Below are 15,996 nucleotides of genomic sequence, written 5' to 3'. Positions count from 1 at the left end.
TCATCACCTGAGTGAAGGTTCTTTCAGCTTTACAGAACGTCTTTCGGCTTATTATTTTGGTTATGAGGTCTGCCAGCTTCCTGATTTGAGTCACTTTAGCTGGTCTCGTTGGAAGATTTGAGCAAAAAGAATACAAAACTTTTCCCTCCCTGCCAAGCCCCAAAATGCAAACAGATAAAGTTGATGAACACAGTGGAAGATTTAGTAGCTAAAGAGTCAAACTGTCTAATCTAATCTGCATCCACACACACAAAAAGGTCCATATCATTTTGAATTTATATACTTAAATGAAATGAATGAAGCCCTGTATGTGTGCTTCTGCCGTGGATTCCAGCTACTCCCCAATAACCCACACTTCACCATCACATAGCCGACAGACCCTCGTATGCTTCTCATTTAGCCTCCTTCCCCCCATCCACCTCTAGCCAATCATCTCTCGCCGTCTCTTTCTGCCTCCTTTCCGTCTCTCTCTGTTTTTGGTTTTGTTTACTGTTTATGTGAGTATTTCTGTGCATATTTCTGTGTGTAAACTGGCGCCACCGTCTCGTCGGCATGCAGAGTTCGCTCTACACAGGCATTCATGCAAAAACACACACATACATAGAGAGAGACAGACCTCATCAGTGAAACTCGCAGAGTAATTTCTGTGGTTTCAACCTGGTCTAAAGTGAAAAAGTCCGGCAGCAGATAAGTTCTGGAGCCAGTCTTTAGTTTCAGAAACACAAAAACAGTTTTAAGGTCTGCTCACCTTGATGCCTGAGTGAAAATGTAACGGCAGCACAATGAAAATGAGCACAAATTGCTGTTATGTTAATCAGTTTTACATGTTTCACCAGCTGCAAATAAAACTGAGCTTTTGGTGTGAAAACTTGAGGATTCTCAGCAAGCAGTTTGACCGAAAACTGTCGGATCCAGTTTGAAAAGATGCTAATCCTTGTTAACATCTGAAGAATTATAAAGTTGTGTTTGGTTTCAATCTCCCAAACTGCCTCACATACACATCCACACACAATGCAAGTAGTTAGTCAAGCCGCAGGACTAAAGCAGGACACAAATATAAAGTAGAGCTTTATTAAGACTGAACTTTATCAAACTTTACTGATTTCATTAAAGACTCAGATGTACGTAGCTTTGGATAAAAGTGTCTACTAAATGAAACTGTAGAATTTGTAGAAACCCAAAGAAAATTTTTGAGGAAGCAAAAAAAGATCAAGAGGATGCAAGGAGGATGGCAGTTTGTTCACAAGCAAGAGATGAATGAAACAAGTAAATTGATGATTTATCAAAGAGTGAATGAACAAATGAGTGGAAAACCTTTTACCGACAAGATGGAGAATATGTCAAAGAAGTCATAGGAAGGACAAGGAACATATTTTTACAGAAACATGATAAAAGTGATGCACTGAGGAAATCTGCATCAAAAAGTATACAGTATAGTGGTCATTTCGGAGAAAAGTCAACTTGAATAATAATTTTATTCATGTAGTTCTTTCAAAAACAACAATCTGCAAATTGCTTTAAGAGACCAAGCAAAAGCAGGATACCCAGAAGGCAAATTAACAGCATTCAGCCAAACAAAACAAAGCAAGATTACTATGACGAGAAGACCAAAGAATCAAAAGTACAAAATGCAGTACATCAGTGGTAATACATACAAATAACATAATGAAAAAGCAATAACACCTAATGACTATTTTATTGTTTAATGAGCAGTGAAAAGATGACATCCCATAAAAGCAAGTCTATAAAATGGGGATTAAGAGGTGAGAAGTGACTGATTCTGCAGCTTTATCTCCTCAGGCAGGTTGTTGCAAGGCTGAGGGGCCCTACAACGGTTACTCTTACACTTAAACATCCATGTTGATACGGTCACAGGGGCCCCAGGAGGAAGATCTAAGTACACAAGCTGGCTCAGATGGTGTTAACTTTTCTACCATGTTGCCTGGGGTTTGAATGTTGTGCTATAAGTACTGTAGTGTTGAAGAAAAGAGGGCTAAAGCATTAAATTTTTACAGTTTTAAATTAGATTTAAACATTTTTGAATCCCTCAAGTACCTTTTGTAATGTACTAAGACGAACGGAGCAAACATCTGCAGGCAAACTGGTAGACAGTGTGGCCAATGTGTCTTCACTTATTTAAAGCTCAGGTGTAAATTTTATCACTTCAGTGCTTATTGACAGAGAATGCAGCTGGTGATGTCCATGTGTTTACCTTCACTGTTCTAAAAAGACTATTAGAGACTCTGGATGCTGGTAATGTGAAAAAAAAATGATTTTGTTAGTTAAACCGGAAATATTGTTGGTCTGTATTTACTAGATTTTTTTCTATTAATTTCTGTTGCTCAGTATTGACTGTAAGTGGTTATATCAACACAATTTAGGATTTAAAGTAGGATTTTAAAAAATATGTAAAGTAGAGTTGCATGATTAATTATCTTGATTATTCACTGACGTTAAGGACAAAACTGTTTAATGGCACTTACACTGAGCAGTGTCCATATTGTGCTGGATTCCTTCTAATGTTCAGATATTTGCATCAAAATAAGATTCTTCAGAATTCAGTGCATCTCTTAGAGGCAAATTTTCATTAAAGACACTATAATTTACAGATTAAATGCCTCAAATGTAGGTTGTGGTCAAAGTTACACAGCTGTGGACATGCATTTTAAATACCAATACAGCAGCTGATCATGTTTATGTAATTCAGGGAAGAAATAAATATTGTGATAAACATTTGATTAGTAATGCAAACTATTATCATTCTATATGTGCAATCTTAAGCCACTTTTAACTTATTGACCTGGGAGTTAAACTCTCTACAAACTTGTTCTGCATTTAAAATAACACAGAACTTCATTTTAAATTCTTGTACAAACTGGACATAACTCCAACTTTAACAAAGCAAGAAATGAAAAACTTTTATGCAGAGGTCTATTTTGCTTTTAAATTACAAACTTAGCCCCTGTCTACTTTGTCTCAATCTTTGATTGTAAGCAGGTACACAAAATGCGTTGAGAAAAGGCTTTAATCCTGCTCAGCTGGTTGTCAGATCACGCTAGAGTTGAGTGATTCATCAATTTCACGTTAAAACAGCGTTTTCAGACAATGCGAGTAGCAAACTGAAAAAGGATATAGATTAAGCAGTATGTCTGATCCTGGTTTTAAACTGATGTGTCAAAGGTTGTTGCAAATTCACGTTCTTCCTTGTGTGACAGTCATGCTTGGTGGCAATGCTCCATCACATGTTTCAATTTTACAAAGAATATTGAAGTGGAGTTTAATTTTTAAAAATGAGATTACAAAAATACCTAATATCTGTCAAAAAAAAAATGCAAATGGACATTTTCCCCAGATTATTTAGCATCCAGTACCAGGTGCTACACGAGGAAAACCGGCTTCCAACCTTGAAACTGGTTGATGTTTGAATCTGAAGTGTTTAGGATTCTCTAAAATGCTTAACCCTGTAAAATCCAAATAGAGAAAAAACTGAGCAAAAAAAAAAAAAAAATGTATACATTTATATAGAAATAATAAAATTAACAATAAAAAAATACATTCTATATATTGTATATATTGTATATATATATATATATATATATATATATATATATATATATATATATATATATATATATATATATATATTCTGTATGTGTATATATAATCTGTAAAACCCAAATATAGAAAAAAATTGCAGAAATAACATATACTTATTTAGATATAAATACTAAAAAATAATAATTAAAAAATATAATATATATATATATATATATATATATATATATAAATAATCTGTAAAACGTAAATATAGAAAAAATAGCAAAAATAATATATGTTTAGATATAAATAATAAAAAACAATGATTAAAAAAATTTAAAAATTATATGTATGTGTGTGTGTGTGTGTGTGTGTGTGTATATATATATATTTATTCTGTAAAACTCAAATATAGAAAAATAGCAAAAATAATATATATTTACTTAGACATAAAAATTAAAAAAATAATAGTTAAAAAAATAAAACTAATGTTATATTTTTGCAACACTGGGTTTTACAGGGTTAAACTGCAGCACTCTGTTTCCATTAATGCTGCTGCTAAACCAGCTGCTGATGCTACAGTTCGTGTCTAACTTGGGGTTAATGCTTGCTAGTGAGTTAGCAGCTAGCACTAAAATTAACCTCCTCCACAGCTGGCTCCCATTAGGCTGCACACAGAGCCTGCACTTCTACACTCTGTCTCTCCCAAACACACACATTAAATCCAGTCGCCAAGTTTAACCTGGCTGTGCTACCCTTCTGGTTTGGCACCATCTGGGTTTGGAAATGAAGGCGGGAAAGAGGCAGAAAACGAAGGTGGAGGGAAGAGAGCGGATGGAGGGAGCGAGTAGTGGGGGGATGTACGGTGTGAACGAGAAAAAAAAACACACTAGGGGAGTGGATGGAGGGACAGACGGAGGAGACAGACATGCAGCATGGAGGTTTATATAAAACGCCACAAGAATAACAAACAGGGGAAAGAACGGGAAAGTTAAAAGAAAGAAAATATGTGGGGGGAAAGCAATAAAAATAAAGAAAGAGTCGTATAAACAGCAACCTGGTAGCTCAGTTTGAATCAAACTTCAGCAGCTACTGTCTCCTTCTAATTCAGTTCATCTTCTTCCCGGCTGACCTTCAGTAGAGACAGAAAACTACTTCTTTATTATCTTTTCCACCTTGTCTGTGCACAAGATGGCACAAGATGATCACTTGGCTCCAAATATTATGCAACCAATAAAAAGCTGGATAGCATTGCAAAACATACAACCGAGCATCAGAGTTCTGCGGGTGTGTGGGTTCGCTGTGACAGTAATTAAGCAAAGAAGCTGCAACGTACACAAGATCTCTGCCTCGGCTTGACAGTTGTATCCTGCAGGGAGGTCCGGTGGGATCTGGAGGCAGGGCATGAGCGTGAAACACTGCAGAAAATGCACACTGAGTACACAATTAAAGGCTCTGCGTTGGAACAGCAGAGCGATTTTTTTGTTTTCTTTTTCTTGAGAAACGGTATTTTTCTCTGCAGCACATTGCGCTGGAAACCACATCGAGCACTCGCCTGCTCTCGGAATGTAAATTAATATTACATAAAAAGAAAAAGGCTGAAACCTTAGACTTGTGTCTTTTTCTTGAGGCAAGAGAATCTCATTGATCTGGATTAAGTTATTGTGAGTTGCTACGCTGGTATAGAATGTTTGCCAGTTGGAAAGATGGATTTCAAAACCAAAAAAAAAAAAAAAGAGCAGCCTGTCAGCATGTTTATCAAAATCTTTTTGAGGCTTCAGCTCTGCAAAACTGCTTTACATTGAGGCCTCATTAAAACTTCATACATCTGTGAGCACCGTTAAGAAGATATCGCCTTACACACAAACAACCGTGCTTTCTTTCTTTCTTTGTCTGACACCAATAAACACACACATCACCTCAGAACGCCTATGCAAAATGCCCACTACCCATGAACACACACACACACTCACAGAGTTCCCAACCGTCAGGGCGCTGGTGTTAAATAATTAACAGTGTGAGATTAGTCCGTCAGCCTCGGGGCACGGAGGTCCATCGATTCCCCAGAATGCATTTTTAATGAGCCGCCAGCCGGCATTCATTTCAGCTGGCCAGTGTCCGTGGAGGGCCTTCTGACACACACACACACACACACACACACACACACACACACACACACGCACGCACACTTACACATTTACAGAGTCCAGGCTGGGCGCCAAGGGAGACAATTAACATACACATAAACACAGCAGCACCACTGTACTGAGCAGCGGATATCACCTTGACAACAGCAGCAAACTAACATCTTCAAAGTTATTTAACTTTGATCTTAACAGAGCACGAGGGCGACGGAGCAAATGAGGCTTTCATCAATTCTGCCGAGAGGCTCAGCAGTGAATTCACCTTTGTGAGCGGGATCATAACACAGCGAGAAGTCAACACTTTAAGGCTTCAGCTTTGCAGATCACGAAGCTGATGGATCCTTTTAATTTGCCTTTTTGTTTCCGAGCCGACACCCTAATCGTTCCCGTCAAAAGTTGTTGGCTTGAACAAGGTAAACGTCAAGTATCTGGAAACTTTCGCTCTTAAATTCTCATGAAGCTTCTGCTGCTTTTGCGTCAGCGTCATTTTCATTTCTTGAAATATAAAAGGAAGTGAAAGTAAAAGAGCTCACAGACGTGTATGTATTTTTTTGCTGTACGAGTTTCACGTGACAGTAAAGTCAGACGAATCACATGACTGAACAAATGGCAAAAGACGTTGAAACAAGAGATTTTGCCAGCAGCTGTTTGGATGCGTTTGGATATAAACCATGTGGCCTTTGCAACAAAAGTGAGAAACGTGTGAGGGTAGTGGGTGTGTATCTTTCCCACTTCCTACCTTTCCTGTCTCTCTTTCGAAGTCGACGTATTCCCTTGTAGGAACCTGCCTCTGGTCGCCGTGGAGATTGGCGGGAAAAAACTGGAGTGAGAGGTTGGTGCCTGTCGCTACAAAGGCCTGTGGCGAAAGAAAGGGGAGAAAGCATAAATTCAGCTGTGAACAGCAAGAAAATTTGGACAAAAAGGCACACTTAAAAACAGAGCTGTGACAGGTCATGGTTGATGAACGTGTTGTGGCTAATGTGTTATCAGAAATTGTGCATCCTGCAGGCACCAAGCAGCAGCATCATCCCATTGATACTTATAGTCCTGTGATGAAACCCAGTGCAAGGTTCACCCAGATTGGAGCTATTTTTAGGTCTTCACCGATTGCTGGGAAAAAAAATCAACCATTTTATACGACAACTGTTAAAGATAAATATAAAGTTCTTTATTTCTCCCCACTCCAGGGGAAATTTACATTGTTACAGCAGCTTTATTTACAATATATACAAGGGTGGCAAAATTTTTTAACAGAAAAAATAAAAATAAAAATAAAGTTTAAAAGTGCTTAAACTTAAAAAAAAGTTTAAAACTGTTACTGCCAACTACTTGTGACATTCTCTGTGCAACACTGCATCGATAATTTTGGAATTATTGAACACCGTGGCAGAGATAAGTTTTCACTGCTGTTTGTCCGTAAGCAAAAAAAGATAAGGCTGAACTTGATGAAACTTGGTGGAGAGGTGGAGCACAGCTAAACAGATTGCTTTCTTTAAAATTGCAATATAGGACATTGGTCTTAAGTGGCCTTCTAGTTATTTTCAAAAGTGACTAGATCACAAGTCAACCAGTTAACACCATTACACTCAAACTTACAGTCATTGGCTCAAGAATTAGCTAAAGAAGCTAAAAGCACCGTAAAAACACTATAAAGTACACGTTCATACTAAATTTTATGAAAGATAAATCAGCACTCTACTGATTTTACATGACTATTTTAGTTTTACTCAGCTATATAATGTCATCAGTGAGCCTGGCTGCGTTTTATCATGTCTGAAAAAAGTGACCTTGCAATATCCAAGTATGACATTTTTGTCACAAAGCATGCACTACAAAATACTAGCCTGGAGTTGGAAAGACAATGGCATCTATCAAGCCGAGAACAGCATATTTTGTGTTGCATTATGGGAAATGTGTTGCATTTTCAGAGCCTGATCGAAACTAAGCATCAAGGGTTAGAATATCTCAGCCTCTGGAGCATCAATTTTAACCTTTTTGGATATTTACCTGCAAATAGTTCCTCTAAAAATACATTAAAATGCAATGGAGTGTCCCTTTAAATCAAAATGATTACTTACTACAGATTAAAACTGAAGATTAGAATGTTAAAATACAAAATTTTAAGTACATGCAGGATTCAAAGTTTCATAAAATGTTTGCATAGGCGTTTTGCACACCTCAACTGTCTTTTTTAGGTTGAAAAAAAGGTTAAAGTTTGATCAAAGCTTCTCTTTTTCTCTTTTTCTGTAACCCTCAAGCCGCCCTCGGCCTCTCGGTGTTTTCTTCGTGGTCTAGCCGCCCTCCTCTTAGAACAAAAGCACAACGCCGACCACTGGCTCTTTCTCCTCGCATACGTATAATCACATCATACCGTAGCTTCTCTCGTTTTTTGATTTCTGTAAAATGGCTTCTTGCTCCTAATGGGTACATTCCTCTCTAGATGCGCGTGCACGTTGGCGCACGCACGACATGCAGAAACACAAATAAAATGAAAATCAATCGAATGCACTTCTCTGTTGCAGTCAGAAAGCAATGAATTACAGAAGAGGCAGAAAATCAGGTTAGAAAATGTCTGTTTTTTTTTTATCTGCGTATGTGTGTGTGTCTATTGTCTTTGTGTGTGTTGTGTTTGCTGAGACGGATCAATACTAAGGGCATTAGGGATGCGACTGAAGCTGGAAGCATATGAATTATGCACCCTGTCAAACGTGTCGCTCATCAGCGAGTGAGAGAATGAGGAAGGAAAACTGAATGAGAGAGAAAGAAGAAGAAGGAACGACGGCGAGTGGAAGAGAGAGAGAGAGAGAGAGAGAGAGAGAGAGAAAAAAGAGGGGAGGTGGAAGCTCAAAGAACACCCGAGTCATCATTTCTGCTGTATTTGAAGCATTGGATTACAACCATCTGATACTAATTTGCTGCCTACTACTGCTGGAGAGAAAACGAGGGAAAAGGGGAGGCCGAAAGAGGAGAGAGATGGAGGGAAAGCGAGAGACAAAGGAATGAGAAAGAGGAAGAGAAAGGGCAAAGGTGTAAAGAAAGTTAAAGAGGTGAGATGAGGAGATGGAAAAGTATAGAGACAAAGAAAAACAAAGCAGAGAGAAGGAAATAAAAGACAGAGAGAGGAGCAGAAGAAGAGACAGACAGAGAGCAGCACAGCATGAAAATCAATAGTAGTTTAGAAAGCGACTCATCTCTAATGAGCTGAGCTGAAGATAATTTACTTTGAATTATTGTCCCATTTATCAGATCAATCCGGAACATTTTAGAGACACACATCTGTACATCTGTGTGTGTGTGAGAAATTCCTAGAAATGCACAGCTGCCTGATTTAATTTCACATATACAGCATCGCATTAAGGAAAATAAGGCAGACTTACAAGATAAAACTGCCAATTTGCACACACTGGATTTCCATCCTGTTTTTTAAATTGATTTAAATAATGTGAAAACACAAAAATAGGTTAAAAAAAAAAAAAAGCCCACTTTTATTCTTGCATTCTTTAATAAAACACTTAACTTGTGACGACAAAACCTTGTCTTCATTTTGGCCTATTTCAAGGCTTTCTTTGTAAAAACCAATTTGTTCTAAAGGCATATGTGCTTTGAAATAGATACATCATGTATGAAAATGCTGTTAAATTCTATACAAAGCTGCTTTTTCATTTTTTCAAACTTCATAAGATTCAGCGCGGAATGACGCTGAGGGCAAAACTGACAAAGCAAAGTCTTGTTTTAAGGGTATGAGAACATTTAAAGATCCCCTCTAGACATTTAAAATATCATCTGCTTGGAATTTGTGCCCAAGTGGTTCAATAAAAGTCGACTCTTTAAATGCAACAGTGCCTTTTTTTGTATGTTTTACTGAAAAATCCTGAATCAATTAACGTGCAAACTGGCTCAAAATGGTTTCCTCCTCACAGAACAGTACACTAGATTTGCATAACAGGTGCAAAAAATCAATGAAATGACCACGAATGCATCTTGATGTGAGCATAGACAAACTGTAAACAGGAAAAACTGAATTGTAGCCCAGTCGTGAGGTGAAAGTGCAACAATAAACCTGAAGCAACCGTGAAGAAAACACATCTTCCTGATGAGGACGCCTCTGCTAATGTCACGACTCCCAATAAATCACCCAAGAGTTTACAGTTTGTTTTCCCTGACAGCGCATTTGGAGTCTCGTTGTGTCTAACAGTCGTTCGCGCTGACCGTGAAAATAGCAGGAGGTCTTTAGCGGCGTCTGGCCGATGGATAAATCAGCAGCATGATGTCACGGCTGCCGTCGAGGCGTTTAAACCGTGGCCATCAATTCTCGCTGCAGAGGGGGCTTATAAATACAGCGAGGACAGACAGACAGACAGACAGACGGACGGACGGACGCATGGCGGGCCCGCTAAAAGAAGGTAAAACTAGATGCAAACACCCCCTCCCCTGCCCTCCCTGCCCTCCACCCCCCCTCCAGCCTCACCCCTGCGATGATGACGGCGTGTTTGTGAAAAATACCTCCAGGGTGACTAAGACGGCAGAAGTTGCCGTGTGTTTGTGTTTGTTAGCAGCACGCAGGCTTCTCTCCTGACCTCACCTTCGGCCGGAGACACGGTTTAGGAAGCAGACTTCAGGACTTCGTGAGAATATCAGCGAGGCCTGACCTGCTCTAATGTTCTAAACTGCTCATCGCAAGCGCTGCAGAAACCAACAAGGTCACATGGGTTAAGCTCTCCAGACAAACCTGGTTGACCTCAGCGCTGAGATGAAGACAGTAAACTCTGCAGATTTGTGGTGTTAAGATAATCCATTTACAGTGCAGCTTTTCATAGTTTCATTTCTCAGCTGTAATGTTTCAACTACATGTGCAATATTTGACTTTCATGTACAACAATGTTCACCTAATGTGCAATATTTCATTTGGTTTGATATCACCAGTATTACTTTTTACTCTTCTATTCATGCTTTATTTTAGCTCACTTATTTAATTTCACTAAAGTATCATACTTATATCTTATTGCTTTCTACTTATAGGCACTACGTTTCTTATGTATTTGTTTTTTTCTGAGCAATATCTGGCACAAGAATTTCCTCTGGAAATAATAAAGTTCACTCTTATCTTATTTTATCATATTTCAATGTTGGAATATTGTACTTAACTTTAATTCTCAGATGAGTACATTAGTTTTTGCTTTTTCTCTAAAATTCTTCTCACTGGAGCAAGAAGTTGTCCACTATTAAATTAATCACTAGCTATTTCGACAATTATTTGGTTTGAGTAATTTTTGAAAAAAATATGATTTGAAATCATCTGAAATTTCTCCAGCTTCTTAAATTGGAATAAATTAAGATAATATATGAGATAAGATAAAGTTAATTGATCCCTCATGAGGGACATTTATGTTACAGCAGCTAGATACAAATGAGGCACTGAAGAAGCAAGACAAAAAAGGACAATAAGGGTAAAAATATTGAAATAACTTACAAATCTGTCTCGTTTCTTTCCACCTCTAGGACAATAAACTGAACATCTTTGGGTTGTGCACAAAACAGCACATTTGAAGATGTTATGTTGCGCTTTGGGAAACATTTGTCACCATTTTCTTTCATTTCATAGCACAGAAAACTAATCAATTAATCCTCAAAATAGTCAATCAGCAAAGAAATTAATGAAATTAGTTGCAGCCTCACTTACTACATTATAGAGAAGTAATACGGTACTTTTTACTCCACTAAATGTATTTCTTAGCTGCGCTTCTTAGTAATTTTGGAGATTGTAAAAGCCAGTAGTGTGAATACAAAATACAGTGCTTACAGTATTGAAATAACTCTGGTTGAGTAACAATAATCCAGAAGTGCAAAAATAAATCCATCTCTGACAGAGACCTGGATGCTGTGCTCTTCTTGGGATTATTTAAATAATGCTATAACAAATAGAGATGTGTGTATTTTAACTATAGCTGGAAGTAACTTCAGTCGACTGCAGGACTTCTACTTGTACTGGATTATAGTTTGATGTTGTGACACTGACTCCATCCCAGAACTGGACGTCTGATTGGATGAATTTGAAGCTAAAAGAGGACCGTGGTTTTGGAAATGGAGGGAGACGGATTCAGTGCAGAGAGACTCTTCAACAGCGACACTGTCACCACAAACTATCTCCTGCTGCAACAACAACCCGCCGGCTGCTGCTCCGAATGTGAAAATACAGGAAAAAAAAAAGCTTTTTGTACAAAGCAGCACAACTCAAATTCAAGTCTTAAAATATGAAAGTACAGCTCCAAATAAAGATTATTTATAATATGACATGCAAAGTGACTCTTTTCAAGGATGCGCAACAACAGTAAGACATTATGAAAAGGATAAATATTTTTAAAAACTCCAGAAAATACAGTGAAAAATGCCTTTTTATAATCTCCTAAACCCCCGGGTGATGTCTTCAAAGCTTCAATTTGCTTGTTTCCCCACAAAACACAAAGGAAAACCAGCGGATCCTCACTACTATGAAACTTGATAACTTTTTTTTTTTTCCCCTCGCTGCACAAAACAGGATGTTACCAATTAATAGCATTTATTGCCGGGCTGCTGCACCGCATTATATCCACTACATGCTGTCAGGTTCCCAACATCAGACATGACGGGTGATGTTTGCTTTAAGTGACCACTTTTTTTTCTCTCCAGGCCCCAAATTGCAGCCCTAACAGTGTTTGTTGTTCGAATGAAGGGCCTGTGCGATAACGTGTGTGAATGCTGAGGCGATCGTGACTGCAGCTGCACAGGGGGGACGAGGGGAAGAAGCCTGGTGGGTCTAAATGGCTGATAACACGTCCACTTCCTGGTGGTGGGACACCTCAAACCATCGGGGCTCCAACACACGGTCCATGTGTGTGAAGCTGCGCTGCATGTGCTGTTAAACACACTCACAAGGGGCCATTATACTTATGAATTAGAAAACTACTCTTGTCTTATTCATAACAGACTAGATAAGGCACACTATATGATTTTTATCTGTTGTGTCCATAGCATCCTCATGAACACACACTCTTTCGTTCTCCTTTTGTGTCAAATCATAATCAGTAATTAGCACCACTTTCCCCCCTTGTTTCCCCAAGAAGAGGCCAAACAGGACTGAGCTTCGTACTCACTATTTCTGACCGTCCGTCCCTGCAGGCGTTCTGGAAGCGAGCTTGTCTCTCCTCATGGGGTCGGTCTCTGAACCCAGTGTACTTAATCTGCAAGGGAAAGAAAGCACAAACCCTAAACCAACACACACATGCAGTGTGAGTAGAAGACGTGTGCTTGACTCGATTTCAAAAGAAGAAACCCCGGGATGAGTGGAGATGCTCACTGGGCTGCAGTTTAAAGATAAGCCACAGGAATTTTGATTTAAGGCAATTATTCTTTGATTGAGCTGCTCATTGAAAAAAAAAATTTAAAAAAAGAAAAAACAGAAGCACAAACTTTACTTTTAGTCGGATTTGAGTAATAAATACAGTCAGAAAACTAAAAAACAAACAAAAAAAAACCTAAACAGAATCAAAATGAAACGTGTAATATTTTCCTCAATTTCAATTGGGCACATATAAATGGAGCAACTTATTGCAAAGCTGGAAGTGTTTTTTTGTATCATTTTACTAAACTCCTGAAGTCATTACATGGATGAAGTGAACCCATAGGAAGCTTTAAACGATTCACCCCGCACCCAGCGTGCTGCTCTCCTCTAACGAGCCTCCTTGTGTCTGTATTTCCGCCGTCTAACAGAATGGATCCAGTGTGTAGACTCACCTCACACTCCCTGCTCAACTTGCGGAAAAACTCCTCATTCTCAAACTTGCTCCTCTGGTCCGGGACTACCCGCGGCATCTTCAACCAACACTCTCCGGCCACTTTAGTTTCACTCTTTGGTCTTTTGGGGTTTTTTTAAAATCTCCCTCTCTTACGCGTAAAAGTTAAAAGTGTGCCGTCCGTCCCTCACTCAGCCTCTCTTTCACTCACTTCTCTTCCGTGTCTGTGTTTTTTTCTCTCTCTCTCTTCCCTATGTGGAGCAATGTGCTCTCTTGCCTGCTGCTGGCCTCTGTGATTGTGACTTGCTCTGCTCAGATAATGATGATCTTGCCTCTGGCTTTGCGGCTCCCTGCGCGCTCCGGGTCGCCTCTGGCTCCAAATGGCTCTTGTTAAATGACCCGCTGCGATAGATAAAGCTCAGTTTGACCGTGTGGCTTTTCCCCTCCCTCTCTCTCTCTCTCTCTCCCCCGCTCTCTCTCTTTCTCTTTCTCGGTGTCTCTCCACCTCCCTCTCTCTCTCTCTCTCTCTCTCTCTCACTCTGCGAGCGTCTGATCTCAAGCAAGTGGCAACAAATGAGCGCTCTCTGTCTGGGTCTCAAGTCTTACCTTGCAACTTTCAGGTGCTCCTCCTCAGTAGGCCTGCTAATTATTCGTGCGTAAAATGGATTTGGAGACGCAAATAACGCACGACGCGCAAAAGTATCATGGAAGAAGATGTGACTTAATCTGCAATTTTAGTGCTTTAATTGCAGCTATTTTATGCTCTGGTGACACAATAAATATTTTTTAATCCACATTTTTATCCTAGAATCACCACGATAGAGCAAAACATAACATTTCCAACTAATTACGCCAAGTTAAATATTAAGATAAACAAGCAGAAATGCAAATATGCACGTCCTGATTAATAAGCTGCATTTATACATAAGAAAACGACATAAATATCAGCCTGTAGCGATCCCTTTGTGACACTTTTACGGCTTGTTAGCGCAGCTGTCAAAATCCAAAATTACGACGCTTTAGAAAGCCCCTTGAAGGCACCAGCAGTCTACTTCCTGGCTCCGTCGAGTCTCTCTTGTGACTGTACACCCAAAATACTGTCCTCCCTCCCTTTCTCTCTCTCCTGCCCCACACCTCCACCCCTCCCCATTCACAATAATAATACTACTACACACGCTACTCGGGGACGCCACTGCGCATGCGCTCGGAGTACCAATAACTTTTATAGGATCCTTATGTGAGGAGAGAAAAAAGGAGGGGAGCATGAAGAGGGGGTGGACACACAGGGGTTTTGTGTGTAAAGAAAGAAATCCCGTAATGATCCTAAAATCCTACAGAAAATACAAAAAAGTTACTATGGAAATGCTGGGTGATTTCCACTATATGTTTACAAATATACGCCATAAAAAAAAAACTCCAAGAGGCCACGTGTGTGCGGTATCTCACGCAATAAATGTCTGTGTCTCAAGGTGCCAGAAAGCTCCTTTTAAATCCTTCACGAAAAACTCACCAACCTTTTAAAGTTGTCTTGTTTTATGACCGAAGTCTTTTATAGGCCTCCTGACATTTTGAAGAATGTGCTCCACTACATGCATAAAGTTCGCAGCCTTCCTCGTATTATTTTTCAGTGGTGGGAAAATAAATTTACTTGAGTGCATGGAGACAATTTTCAGATGGTTGACTGGTTTCCACGAGTTCTACCTGACAACTCCACCGATCGGCCACAGCACCGAAACCACAGACAGGTGAAGTGGATTAAATTCATCATCTCATTACAAAGCAATCTTCTGCTGGGAAACCTTGGATCCTGGCATTTGTGTGGCCGTAACTTGGACACATACCACCCACCGAAGCACTTTTGCAGTCCAAGTACACCCTCCAGCAGGACAATATGCCCCATCACAGTGCAAAAACTGCCCAGGAGCAGCTTGAGGAACACGATCAAGAGCTCAAAGCTTCAACTCAGCCTCGAAACTCCCAAGATCCCAATCTGACTGAGAATCCGAGGAGTGCCTTACAGTAGAAGAAGCCTTATCCACAGAGGTCCTACAGCAACTAAAGGATCTGCTGCAAACGTCCCAGACACCTCCAGAGGTGTGGTGCCCTGACAGTTCAAACACACATATTCATCCATCAGAAAGGCTTTGTGACACCAGTGGAAAACACATCGATCTTCAGTGTTTGGATTTAATCACAGCTCATCTTCATAACCGTGTTCAACTTGCAAATAATCATGTATCATAACACTGGCTGATCCTCCAACACCAAGCAGTGACTGAATAAGGCAGTAATTACGTGACAAATAGTAAGTTTCTATCCAACTTTAGATGTTAATAAATTCATTCAATAAATTACAGCTTACTTTTAAGGAAACATTCGTTTTGGTGGAACCTACACAATATTAGGTGCCTAATATTGTGTTGGTCAACCTTATGTGGTCAAAAATGCTCTGAAACATTGGGATCCCTAAAGAGGACCTCTCAGGGTGCCTATGGGGTCTAGGACCAGGATGTTGGCAGTGGATCCTTTAGGTACTCTGGGTTGTG

At 39.5% G+C, this 15,996-nt stretch overlaps 1 protein-coding gene across 4 annotated transcripts in view; it reads right to left on the bottom strand.

Annotated features, from left to right (window-relative positions):
- Nucleotides 1-13,921, bottom strand: part of cbfb (core-binding factor subunit beta) — a 46,464-nt gene extending 32,543 nt beyond the window's left edge. The window contains exons 1-3 of one of the 4 annotated variants that reach the window (XM_023287408.3): nucleotides 13,452-13,921; nucleotides 12,812-12,898; nucleotides 6,421-6,537 (exon numbers count right to left, since the gene is read on the bottom strand). In XM_023287408.3, coding sequence (XP_023143176.1) covers nucleotides 6,421-6,537; nucleotides 12,812-12,898; nucleotides 13,452-13,529 — 282 coding nt within the window. In that variant the 5' untranslated portion in view covers nucleotides 13,530-13,921. The remainder of the gene's footprint in view (nucleotides 1-6,420; nucleotides 6,538-12,811; nucleotides 12,899-13,451) is intronic. The other 3 variants (XM_023287407.3, XM_023287410.3, XM_023287409.3) reach the window with 3 other exon arrangements.
- Nucleotides 13,922-15,996: the final 2,075 nt, after the last annotated feature.

This window comes from Amphiprion ocellaris, chromosome 3, assembly GCF_022539595.1.
Source record: "Amphiprion ocellaris isolate individual 3 ecotype Okinawa chromosome 3, ASM2253959v1, whole genome shotgun sequence".
NCBI classification, from domain to species: domain Eukaryota; kingdom Metazoa; phylum Chordata; class Actinopteri; family Pomacentridae; genus Amphiprion; species Amphiprion ocellaris.
The sequence above is the reverse complement of the archived record's forward strand: the minus strand, read 5'-3'. Positions and strand labels throughout refer to the sequence as shown.